Here is a 13,606-nt window from a genome sequence, read left to right on the forward strand (position 1 = left end):
GAACAGACGGAAGAAGCTTGTTAACTCCTAAATCCAGAGAATGAACTGTTATCTTCCCCCAAGGCACTGTTTGAGCAGGGTGGAGTAATTATAAAGTTCTCAATACATTCCTGACCAAGTACCTGCACTGTTTAAAATGGTGAATAGCTTAACCAAATCTTCTAAGGTACAGTCTGAACAGTTTTAAGATTCACATCTCTCTCCAATTCTTGCATAGCTACATCTTCATATTCCCTTGTGTCCCCCCCCCCCATTTTTCTGTTCTTTTAAAAAACTCTTACCTTCTATCTTAGAATCTTTATTAAATATCAATTCCAAGATGGAAGAGAGGTAAGGCCTAGGCAATAGGGGTCAAGTGACTTGTCCAGTTTCATATAGCGAGGAAGTATCTGAGACCAGATTTGAACTCAGTTCTTCCCCACTTCAAGCCTGGCTCTCAATCCACTAAGTCAACTGGTTGCCTCAGGGTCCATTCATCTTCACAACAGTCTTCCAACATTAAGCACACATTGGCATTTTGGTAGCATTTATTGGTTTGCAGGGGTGTATGGGGTGATCAGAGAGGGGTAGTATCTCTGGTATGGAGGGCTTGTCGTGCCCTCTTAGGGCAACTCTCCAGCCTCTGACCCTCACCTGACACCCAGCTCTCACTTGTGGCTCCCAGTAGCTGCTAGCATGCGGCAGCGGCCACACCCCGGGCAACGGCTTCGACAGGCGGGCTAAACTTTGTGAGGGTAGCCATCGGGTCGTCGTCGTCGTCAACCCCTGGTGAGCCAGGGCTTTGCTCACCCAGCATGTGAAGCCTGCTTCGGCTGAACAGACGGAAGAAACCAATAAGAAGGTTCAACAGCTGATATGGCGATGCAGCAAAGCACTGTGGAGTGCTTAGGGCATGTTGGAGCACAAAAGACAACATGGCCATCCAATGCAGCTGAGGAAGTCTCCAGGTGTAACAACTTTTCGTGCCATTGGACCCAGGCTTCCAACGCCGAGAGAGTGGGACTGTCTCTGTGCATCGACTTTTCCACTTAAATCTCCTTCATGCACAAGTATCTTTGTGCACACTCATCTATACACCATAGATGAAAACGCACAAAGACAACTGTCATCCTCGGTTACCGAGAGACTACCATTATTGGTTTGCATCAGCCCATCTTCAACCACAGGGTCCTCAGAAGTGATATTCTCTCTTCCTTTTTTGTTTTTGATAAAAATATTTAAAAGTTGACTCAAAAGATATCTTTTCTCTCTATCTCATGCCAGTATCTAACAATATCATCAACTTAACTTTAATGACTAGACATTCCAAGAAGTTTTTCTTACCCATGAAACCAGGTACCTGTAAAACTCCTAGCTGACAGTTGCCAAATGAAAATATATCCCTTATAATCACCATAGAGTCTTTTCTCCCTCCCCCACTTCTTTACTAAAGCTTCATGTCACTATTTACAAAGGAGATTCTTTTGCTAAGCACATCAAACATCTCAGCTGCTAGAAGATTAAATGGACCTACTGCATTTGCATGAGCACTGCCAGTCTTATCTCGATTTTAAAAGGAGCTTAATTCACTTATTAATACCAGGGTATTTACAACAAAATGTTTATTGTGCCTAAAGGCAGAATTTGGAATTTGCCTGATAAGTCAGAGAGATATTTTACAAAGCAAGTCACATCTTATATTTTGCTAAATATCACAAGGAATTTCTGGATGGCTGGGATTTGGATTCATTTTCCAATTAGGAAAGTGAAGGAAGAAATGTTACTGAGGATTCATTTAGTCAAAATATTTTCTTTGCGTCTTCCTACTCCACCAACTAATGTAGCTCGTGCCTGAATTGTAGTTTCCTTCAGGTCTAGAATTTACCTGATGTTCAATCTAAACTTAGAGAATGAGAAGCTCCATTTCTCAAGAGGATCCCAGAGAAAAGTGTTTTGAGGAACAAAAATAAATGACCCTGAAGAGCTGCAACATCATCTCCTTAGACTTGACTATAAAGCACCTGCCCAATTTGTTTTTATAATTGCAATATGTAATTTAAGCAGCTGCATAATATAAGCTCGCATGGCACATAATATTGAAACTGCTTTAAACCAAACCATACAATGTGTTTTAGGCTTAAGAAAATACTACCAAACACTATCAAGAGTTTTGAGGTACTAGTGAAGATGCATGGCTTTTATAAGATAAAATGATCTAAAAAGAGCAAAAGAGGGGGCAACTAGGTAGCTCACTGAACTGAGAGCCAGGCTTGGAAATGGGAGGTTCTGGATTCAAATATGAGCTCCCACATGTCCTAACAGTGTGACCCTGGGTAAGTCACTTATCCCCATTGCCTAGCCTTTACCACTCTTCTGCCTTGGAACCAATACACAGTACTGATTCTAAGATAGAAGGTACAGAATTTAAAAAATAAAAGCAAAAGAGATGTGACTGTCAGAAAACCATTCCACCTGGAAGTTATGGCTTCACATTTGGGACTGAGGACTTTTCAGACATCTCAATTTTGTTTAAGATTTGCCAAGAGACCTTGGGCAAGTCCCATTTCCATTTTGTTCTCTTCCATATCAGTTAAAAAGGCTCAGACACCACTGGTACCAATGGGATGCTACCTAGACTAAATTAAGGAAAATGCTTTTCTGCAAAAGCCTTATAAATGAGAAACTCTTAGCACTCTTCTATGGTTGGCAAGTTCTCTTGACTTTACAGATGAGAAAACAAGCATAGGTTGGTGAAGTCATATGATAAAGATTCAGTTAAATGGTCTCTTCAGGGAGGCAAAATTCACATTATAGTAATCATACACACTTTCCTGGTAATATTCTATAAGATGGTCATACACAATCTTCATACATTCAATAACTAACAATGTGTTTTGAAAGGTGGAAGAGGGACAAACTAAATCAGTGACTAAACTAAATCCAACAGAGGAAGGCCAATTCCAGATGGTGCCAGTTAGAAAAATTCTAATTGGAGTAAGAAGTTCAACATCAGTGAGAGGGATAGCTACTTGTTTATAAGTCTAGCAGGAATGAAACCTTGGATTATTTATAAGGTTTAGAGACAGCTAATATGTATGGTAGGGACTTCAGTTATATGACAGAAACAAATTAATGCAAAGTTAAATTAAAAAAACCTCTATCAAGTGCAAGCAATGGTATATTCTGACTAAAGCTACCTCTCCAGTGAATATGTGGTGTGCATTCCAGATTTCACTTGGGAAATTTGTAGACAATATAAAATAAATCCAAAGGAAAAAAGACCAAACCAAGCCAAGGGGAAGAGCTACATCAAGGTGAAGCAACATGGATTATTTATGTTTAGATGAACTGCAAAGAGCAAAGAATGTGCTGTGTCCCCCCCCTCCCCCCTCCATATTCAACTTTGCCTGTCTGTACTCCTTACCCGACTCCGGAGGTAGTCAGCCAGATTTCGGCGTGTGAAGTTAGCTGCTGCTGTGGGGGACAATTCATACCCTAGTGCAAGAGACAAAAGTCACACTTATGCTGAAGTTAACTGTTTTAAGTATAGTCAAATTGCAGACCCTCCAATGCCCAACATTCAAACTATAGAACCATACTATTAAAAAGTTATAAATAGATTTTAAAGGTCATTTAGTCTATCTTTACAGAAAGGAATCTTCTTTATGTCATCCCTGACAGATGAACCTTTACACTAGCCCTAAAAACCCACGGTGATGAGGAACTCACTCTCAGTCCTGGGTAGACAATTCTAAGTATTAGAAGTATAATTCTTACATTTGATTGCAATCTGCCTCTCTGAAACTTGGTTCTCTTATCTTCCTCATTCTCTCTGATAAAACTATGGTCTAATCTTCCTTCACAAAGACAGGAAACTCTACAATTGTCATGTCTTAAGTACTCTCTTTATCACATTCTTTTAGCCATTCTATACACATAAATTAAATAGTTTTGAGTATTATAAGAGTGCGGAATGGTATTTGATTCCTTGAATATTTATAAAGCACCTATTACATGCAGAACAATGTTCGAGGCACTAGGGGAGATAGATACAAAATTAGGTATGATTGCATTAGTTTATAAACTAATAGAACACAATATTTCTTCTAAGATCTTAATAGTATGCATAGGACTACCATCTTTTTTTGGATAGTTTTCTATTAAAACAGTCTGACTGGATCAGCTTTTTGGACAGCCATATCAATTATAGTAAACTATCAAGTCAATTAAAACCTCTAATTCTTTTTTTATATGAACTGTTCAGCCAAGTCTCTCACGTTTTATACTTGAACAATTTATTTTTTTAACAACTGATTTCTAAAATTGAAATGCAAGGCTTTATATATGTCTCTGTTCAATTAATGTCATTAGTTTAAGTCTATTATTCCAGCCTGTTGAAAATTTGGATTCTTTTTTTTTTTATCATTCAATTAATTAGTCATCTCTTCTATTTCCATAACATCCATACAAGCAAGTCTATGTCTTGTCAAATGCTGATAAAAATGATGAATAAGAAGGGATAATGACAGAATACTGGGATACTCAAATACAGATCTCCTTTTAAGTTCATAGTGAGTGATCTAATCATCAAATACTCTCCAGGTATGTTCTTTATCTAGCTACCAATCCATTTAACTGTACCATCATCTAGCCCACATCCTGGCTACAGACATTTAAGACAGGAAAAATGTTTTTTTATTTTTTAAAATTATCTTTTGTTTGTCAAATTGAGATTACTGGTCCACTCTTGGTAGGGCATTATAGACAGTTGCTTCTCTAGAGATAAGGGTAGATACAGGCTCTCTTGCCTCTTCTGAAGGTGAGGGGAATGGTGCAGTCTGTAGCCACAGTAAGAATAATATGAATTGATCTACAAACTTGTTTAAACTCACCAGTGTGATAACCTTACAGTGTGATACTATACAACTGCACTGGCTCAAGAAACGAGATACAAACATATAAGCATAAAATGAATAAGAAGTTGTGAGAGACAACTTGAAAAGTATAAAAGAATCAACCAAGGGAAGAAATTGAATGTGTTACTTTTGGGGCAGCTAAGTGGCTCAGTGGATAGATAGAGAACCAGGCATGGAGATGGGAGATACGGATTCAAATTTTGACTCAAACACTTCCTAGTCGTGTTACTCTGGGCCAGTTACTTAATCCCCCCCCCCCCCCCCCCCCGCCCTTAACGCTCTTCTGCCTTATAAAAGATATTTAGTATTTACTCTTAAGACAGAAGGTCTAGCTTAAAAAAAATTAACTTTAGGAAAAAATAATGATTTTAAAGCACAAAATCATTAAATAGTTTGAAGAATATTAAAATATACAGAAGGAATATTTAAAAAATAATTTTCTAACAATTTAAAAATAGAGGTTATTAGACTATGTGTCCAATGATTAAGATGAGAAAGAAAAATACTGTTGCAGATACTATTTACCTACCTTATACACAAAAAGAAAATTCTTCTCCCCACTTCAATAAGCATTTATTAAATGCCTCATCTGTGCCAAGCATGTGATATGCAAAAAACCCCCACATCATTCAAATCATTCTCAAATATGAGCTTCATGTATGTTAACTAAGCCTGCTTCTCAGAAAATTATATTAATGCATCTTACTGAATTCTTTTATATACAATTAATGGATGCTTTTATATGTAAATTAAATTCCTTTCTGGTTCACATGTCTACAATGCTGATATACTTATGGATCAATCAAGGTCTAGAAGAATTCCCCCTACTACACTGCCTCTACAAAGTGCTTTGTGTCTGAAACCTGGCCCTTCCCATCAGACAAGAGCCTGGGTCTTGAAAACATCAGTGTCCCTCAGTCCTTATTCTTCTAAACACCTCATTTTCCTATCATTTTATACTTCTATCATATCCTTTTTTCCCCCCTAGGCAATGGGGGTTAAGTGACTTGCCTAGGGTCACACAGCTGGGAAGTGTCTGAGGCCAAATTTGAACCTAGGACCTCCCGTCTCTAGGCCTGGCTCTCAATCCACTGAGCTACCCATCTGCCCCCTATCATATCCTTTTGACTACAAATTTTGTTATACTGTACACTATGCCATTTCTTTTTAACTTAAGGTTAGCTAGCTACCTAAAAAAGCATTAAGATTACTTAACCTATCAACTTAAGGAGCTTGTCAGATCCTGGTCTCATACCAGCTTGCTGTGTCTAATAAAGCCATCATTTTTTAGGCCTGAATGGGGTTTCATCTCATCATTGCTCACTCATGTCCTGCCTGTGAGGCTTGGTTCCCTAGAGATTGATGTGGGGAGAAATTCTGGCTATGTTAAGGGGCAGTGCTTCTTGACTTCTATTGTTCCTTTTATTAAAATCAGAAACATAACACTGAAAAGCAATATAAACTGTTAAACTAAATCATTTCAATCCAATAATGAACTTTTAAAAGTCACTCAAGTCCCTATCAGTAGTTTTTGAATCAGTTCTTATTTCAATTTACTCAAGCAAGCATTTTAGTAGTAAGAAAAAGCAGCAATAACATAAACTTATACAATCAAGTAATCTCATAAATAGCACGTGCTAAATAAACATTTGCTGATGAGAAATTCAAGTGAACCAGCCAGGTCTGCACCATTACCATCTCCCAAAGATTGAACTTCCTACTCTATGATTAGGAGGAAAAGCCAGGGCACAAATGCCCTACTCTTGAGGACTACCTACCATTGCGCATCTTGTAGAGCTGTACGTTTTTCTGAATGTATTCAGCAAACTGAACAGTGTCTCCAGCCTCTCCTACACAAAGAAGTAGGATCTTCTCACTCATCTTAAACATCTTGTCATGATCTGCTCAGAAAATAAATCACATTCAGCACCACAAATTATGTACAAGTCCAATAAATACAAACCTTAAGTAAAAATGAATTAAAAAAAAAGACAATATTCAACAATGTCAGGCATGATTCTCATCCCTCAAGGAACGCCATCAAGAATAAGCATACTTCATTAATGACATTTGCTACTGAAAATTATGTAGAATTTCTAGACACCCTAAATATAACAACAAATACTTTTATATGTTCAGGACTCATGCAGTGAAGAAACTTTAGCAATTATGCCAAAGGTGTGAAAACAATCCTTTAGCTCATGATAACTAAGGCCCGGAGATTTTCTTCATGAGACCAAATCAAATTTTGGTTTTTGAGGGGATATGGTAGGAAGGGAGAGAATCTGATGGTGCAAGAAGAATGATGCCACAGTTAAATTAAGAAATCATCAAAAGAAAATGACCCTTGAAAAGGTAAAAGAGTAAGTACTGATGGAACTTTGTGGAGAAATCAACTGAAAATACAGACCACTATAAAACTATTAACTAGTATTATCCCCAAAGCATAGGCAAAAGAGAAATTTAACAATAATTTAAATTAAAATACTTTCCAAAAAATCCAAATACTCCAATCTTATCTGGTTATGCCAGATTCCTGTTCCGATTAGAGAAATCAACATTCAGGCAGCCACTAGTGCCTAAGGAACATAACTCCTCATATTCAAGCTGGGATTTCAGTAAAACATAATCTCCCTTTCCGACTCACTTTCACTTTCAATTTTTCAAATACTGCTGAATAATCTTCCCTGGAAGACATGTTTCATGTTTGAACGCTTCTGAAAAGTCCCAATCCTTTAATAGGATTTGGAAAGCATAATGCTGCTGTTAAACAGTTTAAAAATATTTGAGTGCAGAAACAGCCATTAATATGGTTGGATAGGGCTAGAGGGAAACACACAAAATGTAAATATAAAATTATTAATATGTGGCTTCCAGGTCATCTCTGGGTGGACTGGAAATACAGAAAACCAAAATTGTATTTGTTATATAGGGTGAAGGAGTTTGTTGGTTTGCAAACAAGTTTAACATTTTTTGTCATTAGACTTAGGAAAAAAAAAGCTAGAGTTTCAAGAATGTTATTTTTCATTGTGAAATGAACTTAAACAAGTAAAAAGTTATGTCAAGTACCTGCAGTGGGCCTAGAACTGTGTGGTGCAAGGTACTACTGAGGATATAAAAATATCAGGACTTAGGACTTATAAACCACAGTGCAACAGATTCTAGTCCAGGCTCTGCCACACTTAGCTGTGCAATCTGGGGCAAATAACTTCACCTGAATTCAAACTTGAACTATATACTAATAAAGGAAGGGGAGGAGGAAAAGGAAAGGTAGAAAGAAGAGGCTGTGTGGTTTCACTAGTAAAGACAATTCCTGATGAGGTAACTGCCAGAAGATCAGAAACTGTGCTGAAACTATACTAGTCTTAAAAACTGGTGGACACTAAGATATATGGAGACTTGCTCAGGATCTGAGGTCAGCTCCCTATTTACTATACATTACCTCTCCAAGGATCATAGAATCAAAGATTTAGAGCTAGAAAAGGCCTTTCAGGTCACTGAATCCCATCCCCTCATTTTACTGATGAAAAAACTAAAGTCCATAGGGATAAATGACTTACCTAACCTTAAAGGGCTGTTCTTGTCAAATTAAGAATATATGAAAATATACTTTATGGTTTCAAAATGTTATATAAATCTAAGGTATTTACATTATTACAGCTAAGTGTAGAGGGTTATAAAGGCTCTCAGTAATGCAAGAATTCAGAGAATGAAAAAATCAAGTAGGGCTGCAATAATCAAGGTAATTTGCAAGCATTTCTACGGACCAGATAACAGACTCAAGATACATAGTATTATAGAATATATATTATGCTAAGTTAATAAAAAGCATGATCCAGGACCTTGAACAAGCAATTATGATTCTTCTTCTTTAGGAAATCAGTCATCTTTTGGAAATGAGATCTAATTCACATTGAAAACATGCTGGCAATAAAGTGGGTGACACAGATACATTGAATAGCTTCAATGAACAAAGATGGCAAGTCAAAGCAAACTCAGTTCTTTCCACTTTCAGCACTTCAGTCTACCTGAAAAAATAACTATTACAAACTATTATAGGAGGAAGGAAAATAAAAAAGCTCTTAAGCTTATATTTGAACAAATTTTTAGTCCTGGAAAAATGATGGAAAACTATGGATATGATGTTATTATTATATATCCTTTAAGAATCAGTTCAACCTCTTATCTCTAATAGGCTTTCATGGCCCACAGTGATCTTTCCCTCCTCTGCACTTCTGACACTTTCTTTTTGTAGACTGTGATAACTCTAGATATTGTTTAACTTCCTCTAGTTTTGTTTCCTTTCCTTAACTATATTGTAAATTCCTCCAGGCCTGGAATTTTATTTCTTACAAGATCCAGCAATGCTTTGTATATAATTAGTATTAAATCAGTATCATTATTGTGACAGAACTAGAAGAGGATAGTTACTTCTTACATTAACATTGCACATTTGACTTTTTCCAATGTGTTTTCTCTAAAGAAAAGACTAGTCCAATGAAATAACTGCAGGCTTCTTCATTAAAGGAAGAAAGTTGCTAGTTAGCTAACTTATAAACCCCTATTCTGTGAAGGGTTTTGTAACCACTCCTCCCCACACTGGTTGCTTTATAGGCTTAATATGATTCTAACAAAAAAGGAGTAAGGTTTACTCTTTGTATTATATGAATATTAGGAATCTTCTAATCCAAACTATTCCTTGGTGCAGGAATTCAATTTCCAACATCCCTGAGAACTGGTTTAACTTCTGCTTGAATACTTTCAATGTCACTATTTCATGAGGCAGCCTACTTTATTTTGGGGAAAACCTATAAGTATTAAAAAGTGCTCCCTTTATTAAGTCCCCAAATCAACCTCATAACCTCCAACTACTTCTGCTCTCTGGATGGATGGAGAGAGAGAGAGAGAGAGAGAGAGAGAGAGAGAGAGAGAGAGAGAGAGAGAGAGAGAGAGAGAGAGAGAGAGAGAGAGAGAGAGAGGAGGGAGGGAGGGAGGACAAATTAGTTTTTTACATACATAGACCTTTCCATTTTTTAACACAAACCATGCCATCTCAAAGCTTTACTTTTTCTACTTCCTTTTATCTCCAATTCTTCTAGCAGTTCCTCAGATGATCTAGATTTCATATATCTCACCAGTCTAGTCTCCTCCCTTTGGATGAACTTGTTTGTCAGTATCCCCCTTAAAACCTAAAGCACAAATCAGAACTGAAAGGGGGAAGGGAAAGGAGAGAGAGAAGCAGGGGAGCTGCTGTGGGCTTCCTCCCTTTTTGTATGTACTTAAGCAAAACTAGAATATTGGAATCCAATTTTCCAACTGGATGCTGGAAAAAGTAAAATGTGCTGTATTAACATGAAATAAATTATTTACTATTTCCTTTTAGTTGTCAATTATGATACTGAAAACCATCCATGTGCAAAGCACTTTTCCTGAAGCTTTGTAGCCTAAAAATGTAATTTTCCTCAATTAGGATTTATCATTCTTAGGTCAAGAATATTTCATCTGTAAAATGGAACAAATTAGATTAGATGACTTCTGAAATACCTTCTAGTTTTAAATTTATGATCCTAATTTAAATATTATTTAAGGCTCAAATCATGTGTTTGACACAAAGTGTTTCATTTCCAAAGTAAAAGATTTAAGACAGTGATATGTATTAGGGGAGGGGCATGATCTTTAAGAGAAAAGTTTCCCAAATTAAGAAGCATTTTCATTTAAGGATTAAATCCATCTTACAGATATTTTGAGAAAATGTCCGTTAATATAACACTTTCAAGGTCCTATTCCATTAAACAGTAACATGATCTGCTCAATGGAACTCAGGGAAAAGTTTTACAGATCTTATTCCTACTCCCCATGTGATGAGAGAAAAAATAGTGAACCTTTAGAACTTCAAGAAACTGGAGATACATTCATTTATTCAAAAGAGATCTAGATCTGGAGTCAGAAGAATTGCATTCATGACCATAGGCAGATCTCTTTACTTCTTTGCATTTTAGTTCCTCCATCTGTTAAACTGGTACTAAGGTAACCCTCAAAGATTCCTCCCAGCTCTCTTGCCATTTAAAAGCAGTACTACCAAGTCAAAAAATTAATCACTTGATCTGGAAATATTCCATCAATCTTCCTTTCCTCATTGTTTAAAGGCCAAAATGAAAGAAAATCACAAAAACCTTGCGACCTCTTTCTTTAAACAAGTTATTATAACTCTAAGGTACCACCTTACAACTAGCAGATTAGCCAATATGACAGCAAAGGAAAGTAATAAATGTTGAAGGGGATGTGGCAAAATTGGGACACTAATGCATTGCTGGTGGAGTTGTGAACTGATCCAACCATTCTGAAAGGCAATTTGGAATTATGCCCTAAGGGCATTAAAAGACTGCCTGCCCTTTGATCCAGTCATACCACTGCTCAGTTTGCACCCCAAAGAGTTAATAAGGAAAAAGACTTGTACAAAAATATTTATAACTATGCTCTTTGTGGTGACAAAAAATTGGAAAAGGAGGGGGTGCCCATCTATTGGGGAATGGCTGAACAAATTGTGGTATCTGATGGTTATGGAATACTATTAGGTTGAAAGGAATAATAAACTGGAGGAATTCCATGTGAACTGGAATGACCTCCAGGAATTGATGCAGAGTGAAAGGAGCAGAACCAGGAGAACATTGTACACAGAGACTGATACACTGTGGCACAATCCAACCATAATGGACTTCTCTACTAGCAGCAATGCAATGATTCCAGACGATTCTGAGGGACCTATGAAAAAGAATGCTATCCACATCCAGAGAAAGAACTGTGGGAGTGGAAACGCAGAAGAAAAACACATGATCACATGGTGCAATGGGGATATGATTGGGGATGTTGGCTTTAAATGATCACTCTATTGCAAATAGTAATAATATAGAAATTGGTTTTGAACAATGATACATGTAAAACCCAGTGGAATTGCTTGTTGGCTTTGGGAAGGGGGAGGGAAAGAACATGAATCATGTAACCATGGAAAAACTCTAAATAAATAAATAAAATGTTTTAAGAAAGGGTTATTACAATGTAAATGGCAAAGCAATTTCCACTAATATGTCCATCCTATGGTGAACTCAAAAACAAAGTAGACCACACCTACCAAGAGAGACTGCTGTGCTGGACAGAAAAAAAGTGAGGCTTGGACCCAAAAAGTGACAGAATTCAAATCCTGCCTCTCACACATAGTGCCTAGGTGATCCAGGCAAGTCACATATAGCACAAAAAGTATCCACTGGAAGAGGAAATTTGCTCATCTAGGTATTCCCTATACCACTGAAATCACAGATCCAGCTCCAATCCCTGATTTTAGCAATCAATAAAGAAGAGACAAAGTGGTGATGAGGGGAGGGGAGAGGGGGGAATAGTTGACCTTTTTTGCATCCCCATCATTTGGCACAATGCCTAGCATATAACAATACAGGTAAAATATTTTTAAAATGTGGTAATAATTATGTAAATGTTAGCTGACTGGAAAGAATTTCGGGCCAAGCCGGGGAATATGGGTTCCAAAGCCTGTGCTTTCACACAAGATCACTGTGATCTTAGTTAAGTCATTTCCCTTCTCTGAACCTGATTGTTCAAATATAAAACAGGGATAATGATACCTCCAGTATTACATAGGATTGCGAATAAGTTAACTCCCCCCCTCCCCCCAAGTTTTGGAAAATAGAAATTAACTTTAGAAATGGCCTTTCATGTTATTAATAATGTCAAGACCTTTAGAGTTCCTCCTGCCCCCAAACCTAGGTTTCTGCCACAGGAACTGTCTCTTGCAGCTCAAATACATTCAAATATGACTTGAGCATTTAGATCTGGAAGGAAGTTCAATGCTCTCATTTTGCAGATAAAGAAACCGAGAGGAAAAGGAACTGCGGTCCAAGGTCACATAGAAAGTGGCAGGGCTAGGATTTGAACCGAGATCTTCTGACTTCAAACTCAAGAGAGTTATTTCCGCTATCCCCAAACTGGCTGCTCCAGTCAGGGCACAAGGGAAATGGACCAAGACAGAGGAGGCCCTGAGAGAGCGCCGAGCTCCCCACGGCAGCCCCATTAACAGTATCTACCCACCACCCTAGGAGCTCAAAGAAGAGAGGGCGGCAGAGTCCGCGCTCCCGGGGACATAGCTGCAGGAAAGTGCCTGGGCCTCTTTTCCTCCCGCCTCGTCCCCTCCGGCCGCGCCGGGCCTCGCTCACCATCCTTCATCTGGACAATGTTGCTGGCGGCCACGCGGTCGGAGGCCACCAAAATGTAGTCGGGCCCTTGGATGCCGATAAGGTACTCCATAGTGGGAGGCGGGGCAGGACGAGACTCAGCTTCGGCCGGGCCTGCCTGCAATTTTTCCTCACCGCCGGCTCACGGGTGAGACAGCACAGTTCAGGGTGGGAAGGAATAGGCGGCGGCGCTGCCGCCGTCGCGCTCGGATGACGTCACGACACATCGCGAGAATTGCTTGCAGTCAGCTCCGGTTCAGTCCCGGGAGAAGAGGATTACGCGACCTCTGGTGCCCGCCCCAGGGGAGAACAGTTTGAAAGAGGGCGGAGCCTAAATTGTCTTGTTCCCTCCCCTTTTCGTCTCCCCGCCTATCCCGACCTAAGCTCTAGCTCCCCGTGCTTCAATCAGGTCTGATTCCTCAGCCCTCATTAAGAGCCTATAGTGTGCGAAACTTTGAGAGACTTGAAACA

General features: G+C 38.4%; 1 protein-coding gene across 2 annotated transcripts in view; it reads right to left on the reverse strand.

Moving 5' to 3' along the window:
* Positions 1-13,353, reverse strand: part of PSMB2 (proteasome 20S subunit beta 2) — a 37,982-nt gene extending 24,629 nt beyond the window's left edge. The window contains exons 1-3 of one of the 2 annotated variants that reach the window (XM_056795134.1): positions 13,118-13,353; positions 6,674-6,796; positions 3,404-3,474 (exon numbers count right to left, since the gene is read on the reverse strand). In XM_056795134.1, the coding sequence (XP_056651112.1) occupies positions 3,404-3,474; positions 6,674-6,796; positions 13,118-13,208 (285 nt within the window). In that variant the 5' untranslated portion in view covers positions 13,209-13,353. The remainder of the gene's footprint in view (positions 1-3,403; positions 3,475-6,673; positions 6,797-13,117) is intronic. The other variant, XM_056795136.1, reaches the window with a different exon arrangement.
* Between the last annotated feature and the right edge of the window lie 253 nt (positions 13,354-13,606).

The sequence above is a fragment of the Monodelphis domestica genome, chromosome 4 (genome assembly GCF_027887165.1).
Source record: "Monodelphis domestica isolate mMonDom1 chromosome 4, mMonDom1.pri, whole genome shotgun sequence".
In the NCBI taxonomy this organism is placed as follows: domain Eukaryota; kingdom Metazoa; phylum Chordata; class Mammalia; order Didelphimorphia; family Didelphidae; genus Monodelphis; species Monodelphis domestica.